The following is a 7,647-nucleotide window of genomic DNA, read 5'->3' as shown; positions in this document are numbered from 1 at the left end:
ACATATATACTGTATACTCTTGATATATATATATATATATATATATATATATATATATATATATATACAGAGTATATATATAATGTATATACACAATATATATATATTTATATATGTATACATATATATGTATATTTATATATGTATACATGAATTTATGTATGTATATGTATACATATACATACATACATTTATGTATGTATATGTATACATGAATATGTATACATGAATTTATATATATTTATATGTGTGTGTGTATATATATAAATATATTTTTTTTATTATTTATATATACACATATACTGTGCTGCAAATGATAAAGTTAAAAAAGTAAATAAATATATATATAATGTGTATATGTATTTATGTATATATTTAAAAAACAAGTAAATAAATACATTTTTATATATGTATATATGTATTTATTATATACTTGTTTTTTAGAGCACTGTGGAGAAATTTAACACATTTTTTAATTAATTTTTTTTTTTCTGTGAGAATATGTTTTTTTTAAGAATTACAATTTTTTAAATACATTTTGAAGCCGTCGCTGTGGTCGCGTTGCTGTGTGGGTGGGGGTGGGGGGTGGTGTCAAGGCATTTTATTGAGATATATTGTGGTAGTCGACCTCAGTCGACCTGCAGTCTGACACAGATTATTAAACGTGTTTTTTTTGTTTTTTTTCTAAACACTTCCTGTTTGTCCCCTCTGCTGTTCCAGGATCTGTCCGGCTCCATTGACGACCTCCCCACTGGGACGGAGACGGGCCTGGGCTCAGCCGGCGGCGCCGGCGGCTCCTCCTCCAGCAACAGTACCAACAGCAGCCAGGTGGAGGCGGGGGCAGCGGGTAACCAGGGGCAGTCACCCTTCTCTCCACACCTCCCCAACCAGAGGAGCGGCCCCTCCCCTTCGCCCGGTGGCTCCCCCGCAGGCTCCACTCTGTCCCAGCAGTCCCGCTCCGGCTCTGGACCCATCTCCCCCGTCAGTGGCCCCCCCACCAACACGGCCGCCTCTGCCCCAGGTAGGGGTTTCTGTCCGGGCCTCTGCTCATAAATCTTCATAACACGGTTTCATCCTGATGAGAGGAGCCACTGGTTTATTAGGTTAATCACCGCAAACAAACGAGATCACGCCGGGGTTTTTGTTTTTTTTTGTTTTTTTGTCGGCGAGCCACGACGTTCGATTCCCTGGGAAATTGACTAAATTGCTTTACAGCTTTTAAAGAGAAATTGCCTGGTGTCTCCATGTGAGGGGCTGCGGTTTGAAACCCGGTTAGAAAACGTGATTCCCATCAGTGGTGCAGTGGTGATGACCCAACCTGAGTGACTCCGGCGATGTGGGCGTGGCCACCAGGAGCTCCTCATTAGATGTTATTCGCTGTATATAAATAATTCTGCCAGCGTTGCCAAGGCGGTGGCGCCGTTGCACCTGTTACTGCTGAAAGCATTTCACAGCTACCACACCTAAACGATCCTGCCTGACCTTTTCTATTCATATTCCTGTTGAAGACCCACGGCCCGTTTCATTTGTTTTTAAATATGTGCATTTATAGAGGATTTTAAAAAGGTCATGTAGAAAAATGACCCCCGCGGTGACTGGCTGTTTGTATGAGTGTCTGGATGTTTCCACGTCTACCAGCGCGCCGATATTCAAATGTGCTCGACTTCACCTCACTACTTTATTACGACCAAACAAACGGAGATAAATCTCACCTGAGTCACGCTCTATTTTTTTATCTTTTAATTTGAAAAGAAAAAATGTGTTTAATAATTTAAATGCCCTTCCTCCCCTGCAGGGGGTGCTATGCAAACTATACTTTAGTCCAGGTGTGTGCACGTGTTTGTGTATGTGTTGAGGGGAGGAGGGGGGTCACGTGCACAACAAAACATAATAAAGTGCAATTTATAAAATTGCATCATTTTATTAATATAATTTAAATATAACGACTATTTTATATTTATCTTTTGAAGTGACGTGGCAGTTTTTCAAAATAAAATGTCATGCAGACTAACGTTAAAACTAACGTAAAAAAACAACAATAAAAATAAAACATTTTATTCTTTCCGTGTGGCCTAGTACCAAATGGTCCAAGGCCCCAGGTGGTTCAGGACCCTCAGTTTGAGCCACTTCAGTATTTTAATCATATCAAATTATTGATTGGAGACACGCAGTGGAATAGCGGTTTTCTTGCCTTACAGCAAAAAACGTTGCATGTTTAAATCAAATAGGAAATAAAAATTAAAAATAATATATATTAAATTAAATTAAATTATATTTCAAATAATATAAATATATATATAAATAATAATCAAATCGCACCAGCTAACGGTGTTTGTGTCGGGGTTTCTTCGTCCGACGGTCTCTAATCCAGGCAGGATTATCGTAATCGTTGACGTGACTGGTGTGAGTGTGAACGGTTGTTTGTGTCGATGGCTTCAACAGGGGTCGGCTCCATCACACATTCAAGACGGCAACGGTTTTATCAGACGACACACAGTGACTGTGTCTGTCCCCTGGGGGCAGCGCTGAGCACATGACTATTTCGATAAACACAAAACTGTATAAACAAGTGACAATTTGATTCGTCTGAGACCGACCTGTTCGTGTGTGTGTGTGATGATGTGCACGTGCCGTAGCTATTCCCTCGTCCCTTCACCCTCTCTGTCCAACCGAGCTGCTGACCGACGCGTCTTCACGTCTCGGAGCCGTCAGTCAGTCTGACGAGGCGGGGCGAAATGTCTTGAGTGAGATCCTGACACCCGCTCCTCCTTGGCTCCTCTCTGCCGCTCTGCGGAGTGATTGACACTAATGAAAAACTGCGACAGTGGTTTTTCCAGGCCCGGGTGCCAAGAATCATGACAAGAATCCCGAATGAGCCGGCGAGACGGGAAGCGAAACTGATCGCCGGGACGTGATTAATAAGAAAACATTTTAAAATATTCCCCATGCCAAATAAATGGTGATAAAGCGTGGAGCGCTGAGTAACATCTGACATGTTTTAGCGGCTGTACTACAATCAGTTTGAATTAGATCAAGAAGCTGCCAGGCCCGCAGAGACACGGGAGAACTAATGTGGTTAGCACACACATCTGATTACTAACGCCGCGCTCTCCAGCACTTCATCATAAGTTAGAGTTTCAAGTTGAGGCACTTTGGTTAATGTTGTTGTCACAGCTGGGTACGAGTCACTGGGCCAAGGAAACAGAGCAAGACACTTTACAAGCCTTGTGTTTACGACCGGGAGCTGAGGTTTCTGGGAGTTTTTTTTTTGTCGTCATTGTCTGTTGTTTCCGAAGTTGCGACAAACATGCTCATTATTCGGAGCAGTTGCGTGAAGACAAGTGTCTTCGACAGTAAGTAAACAAAATCTAAGGCTAATAGGCAAATTAATTAGCATGAAAACAGCGACAGTAGCTTTAGCTGAAACTGAAAAAAAAAGTTCAAACCCTTTTAATTACATTTGTTGTTTTTTTTTTTTGTTTTTTTTTTCAAATAAACATCACATTTCTCCACAACGGTAATGTCAGCTGTCAACACTAGGGGGTGTGAGAAAATATTGATACACTGACGTATCGCGATATTTCATTTCTTATTACCGTGTCGATATTCTACGGCAGTGTAATGATTTTTTTATTACCAATTAACAGTAAAATATTTATGCAGAGTCAAACAAACATTTTTTTTCATTTGTTTATCCAGAAAATCTAAAAGTTTTTCTTTATTCTTCTTTATTGTAAGTATATACAATGAAATATATAGATAATATCATTATTGCATATTTTTGTGCATATTATTATATTATTAGTAGTAGTTTTATTGTTTATTGTTATTTATTATTATTATTACATTATATTAATAATATATTATTATTGTAATATAATATTTGATCGTAAGTTAACGTTCCGTTTTTGTTATTTTTCATCACCTTAACTGTACATATACAAACACATATGCACGCGATCAAACTTGCCACTTTCAGAAGCGAGGCTCAAGTCCTGGTGCCAGCTCCACACTAGGCCACGCCGCCTGTTTCTGACGGTCGGCCGTTATTGGTTGATTTGTCTTTGTAGAGACAGTCGAGACAGAACACCCGTCTGGACTGGGCTTTGACCGCGGTTTGGTCAGCGGCGGAGTCAGTGCTCCGGTAGGCGATGGTGTAAGTATGGGCTGTTGTGTGGCAGATATTGTGTCATTGCTCAGCCGCGCTGCAGGACGGGGGCGCCGTGTCACGGCGTCGTACCCTTGACAGCGGCCGGAGGAGAGCGGTTACATCATGTGGTCCTTTCACCTGGCTGTCAGTGGAAATGAGAGAGAGAGAGAGAGAAAGACAGAGAGAGAGAGAGAGAGAAAGACCGAGAGAGAGAGAGTCAGAAAGACCGAGAGAGAGAGAGTGAGAGAGAGAGAGAGAGAAAAAAAGAGAGAGATAGAGAGACAGAGAGAGAGAGTCAGAAAGACCGAGAGAGAGAGAGTGAGAGAGAGAGAGAGAGTCAGAAAGGCAGAGAGAGAGAGAGAGTAAGAAGGAGGGAGAGAGGGAGAGAGAGAGAGGGAGGGAGAGAGAGAGGGACAGAGAGAGAGAGAGTCAGAAAGGCAGAGAGAGAGAGAGAGGGAGAGAGAGAAAGACAGAAAGAGAGAGAGAGAGTCAGTCCTAGTGTCAAAATATATATTTATACATCAATGAGCGCTTTATTTCATTTATTTATAGAGACGAGATCACAGCACACACAGTACACATTAGTACACAGTAGTACACAGTATATGTATTAGGTGTGTGTGCATGTGTGTGTGTTAGAAATAGACATTGTTAGACAGATTGCCAGCCCATCACACAGCCATACACTTTGCACAAATCTATCTTGTCAGAGCTTCTCAGCATGACTATGATTCTGTCCCTCTCTCCCTCTCTTCATCTCTCTCTCTCTCTCCCTCTCTCTCTCTCTCCACATGAAGCAAATCCAATACACTGTAACATTATCCCGGCCTTGCCTTGCTGTTTGGATTCTCTCCCAGAGCCAAAAAGGCACACACAGGGCCAAATTGATTTTCCTGTTGCGCTAGATTTGTGACAGTCGAGCAGAAATCACATTGCTCAACCGCCAGGCTCCCTCATTTCCTCCTCCCCCTCCTCCACCTGCACACACACCCACACACATACTGTACACAAAAACAGTCTCTCGTACACACACACACACACACGTGCCGACGCTTCGTCCCAGTGTCTCTGAAGCAATTCACCGAGTCCTCCGAATATTTTTCTCCTTCCCTGAGACATTGGGGACGAGGCGAGCAGGAATTCATCTCTTATCTGGATGGATGTGCGGCGGAATTGGAGCGCCGGCTTTGGAGCTTCCATCACTGATGACTAGCTAGGGGAGAGGGCGAGCGAGGAAGAGAGGCAAAGTCACCCAGTCACAGAGTGAAGAACACGATTCCCTAAAATTCTCGAGTCACATGGCTCGGTTTTTGCACGTGTTTTTTGAAAAGGGAAAACTTTAGCTGCCGTACTCAAAGGTGTTGAAAACGCCGTGTTTTTTCCTTTTGCGGCCGTACGCGCTGCAGCTGCTCGTATCCAGGTTGACAGTCTGTCAGTGTGGCGTCATTTCCTGTCAGCCCGAGCGCCGCTGTCACTTCTTTCCAAAAAAAGCATCTGAGACAAATCCATTTGTTCTCCTGCTGAGCGTCGACATCAGCCTGGATCTGTGTTTCCATCCAATATATCCACCGTAATTCGCTGTTGATATGACGACAGACGGCAGCAGCTTAAAATATACGTTTTCATTCCTGTGAGTTCACAGACGGAGGAGAGGACGTCCAGCAGTAGAACATCACGGAATGTTAATACAGTGATTTTTAAAGAGAGGCCTCCAGGGGGCGCTGGGAGGGGCCTCAAAAAATTGGAGGGATATTGAGAACCACTGTCAGTGTAATCATCAGATTCTCAAGTTTCCGAGTACCGCTAGCTAGCATGTAGCTAGCTAGCATGTACACAAAAATTTTACACAAATGTATTAGTAATTAGATGGGGACTAAAAATAAGAAAATACATTTTAAAAGTTGATGTTTACATGTTTCGTAACATTGTCACAGGAGGTGTCGGCCAATAGCTAATGCTAATAGCTGTTTGCGGGGAGGTTTGATATGGAAAAGTTTGGGAACCCACGTGTTTATACATAATATTTGACCAAGATATCTCAAACTAAATATTGACGACCACTTTAACTCTTTTTTTTGTGTTTTTTTTTTTTTTGTACATGTCTGTCTCGCTGACTCATTTAACTCTTCACTTACGTCACGTCAAGATGCAACGTTACTCGATTGTCAGCGTAAATGTCACTCACCTACGCTAACACAGTGATGACATCATAATCTAGGCCAAAAATAAACCTCGGAGGAATCTGACCTACACCTGTGAGCGAAAAAAAAAAACAACACAAATGAAAGAAAAGAAAAGTAGCACAATCAGATATGAAGCGTACAACGGGTGAATGTTAGCGAAGCATTCTTACGCCGTGTAGCACAGTTTGACGACGTACTCGTGAGATCAGTTCCCACGAAAACTAGTTGGCGAGTTTTAACGATGATGGAACAAGACTTTCTTAAAACGTTTTGGGAGATGACGACGTAACCGTCTCTCTCTCCCTCCCTCCCTCTCTCTCTCTCTCTCTCTCTCTGCCAGGGTCCTCCATGGTCTAGTTAAAAGTGCCTGCCCACCCTCCCGTCTCCCGCCCCTTCACCCCCGCCTCCCTCCACTGTCTCCTTCCTCCTCTCTTATCGCTCCTTACTATCTCTCTTTCCTTCTTTGTGTTTTTTTTTTCTTTTTTTTTTCTTAATATTTTCCTTTAAAGAGATGATGGGAGCTCGCGGGGTGAGTGCTGGGGAGAGTTTAAGCTGTTTATCTGGTCTACGCTTCAAGTGCTTCCAGGGCCTTGAAAAGGACAGAGAGGTCAGGGCGAGTGGAGGAGGGAGAGGGGAAGGATATTAGGATACAGAGAGGGGGAGAGGGGGACGGGGGGGGGGGGTTTTAGCTCAAGGGTCCGTCCCTGTGAATCTCCTGCACTTGTTTCTCCTCTTGTCCTTTCCTCTGCCCCCCAGCCTGGTCTGAACTCCTTAAAAACACATTTGTATATGTAATTATGTTAATAGGAACCACAGCAAAAAAAAAAAAAAAACGAAGAAGCTGCGGCTGTTTTTGCATATCAAGGTCAAAGGTCAACCATAGACGCTGGGCAGGATCCAGAAATATCAAACGGCCATGGAAGACAGAAAAAAAAAATTTTCAAAAGTTTTGGTGAAAATATAATATTAATAATTTCACAAACTTCCCCAATGAGAGACGAGAAAAAAAATAAAATAAAATTTTTTAGAGCAGAACAGACGCCACAGGGCGGCTCATCCATAACTGTTTTTCCTCTTTTAGTAAAAGTTATTACAAGGAAGCAGGAGAAGAGAAGAGGAGCGGCGAGTGGAGTTATTAACGCACACTCCTTTTTGCATTGCGGAGAGAGAGAGAGAGAGAGAGAGAGCGGAGCCGGGGCGAGTTCTCGTCACACCACTCCCAAAGAGGCTGCGTGGTGGGAACGCTGCCTCTGGCTGTCCTTGTCCCCCTCTCTCACTCTCTCTCTCTCTCTCTCTCTCTCTCTCCCTCTTTCT

The 7,647-nt window shown here is 42.9% G+C and overlaps 1 protein-coding gene across 1 annotated transcript in view; it reads left to right on the top strand.

Moving 5' to 3' along the window:
- Window positions 1-7,647, top strand: part of LOC107989876 (AT-rich interactive domain-containing protein 1B-like) — a 155,194-nt gene that overhangs the window by 123,804 nt on the left and 23,743 nt on the right. The window contains exon 5 of the mRNA XM_025059236.1: window positions 634-1,021. Coding sequence (XP_024915004.1) covers window positions 634-1,021 — 388 coding nt within the window. The remainder of the gene's footprint in view (window positions 1-633; window positions 1,022-7,647) is intronic.

The sequence above is a fragment of the Cynoglossus semilaevis genome, chromosome 1 (genome assembly GCF_000523025.1).
Source record: "Cynoglossus semilaevis isolate Cse_v1.0 chromosome 1, Cse_v1.0, whole genome shotgun sequence".
Taxonomy (NCBI): Eukaryota; Metazoa; Chordata; class Actinopteri; order Pleuronectiformes; family Cynoglossidae; genus Cynoglossus; species Cynoglossus semilaevis.
This window is presented reverse-complemented; position numbering and strand designations above follow the sequence as displayed.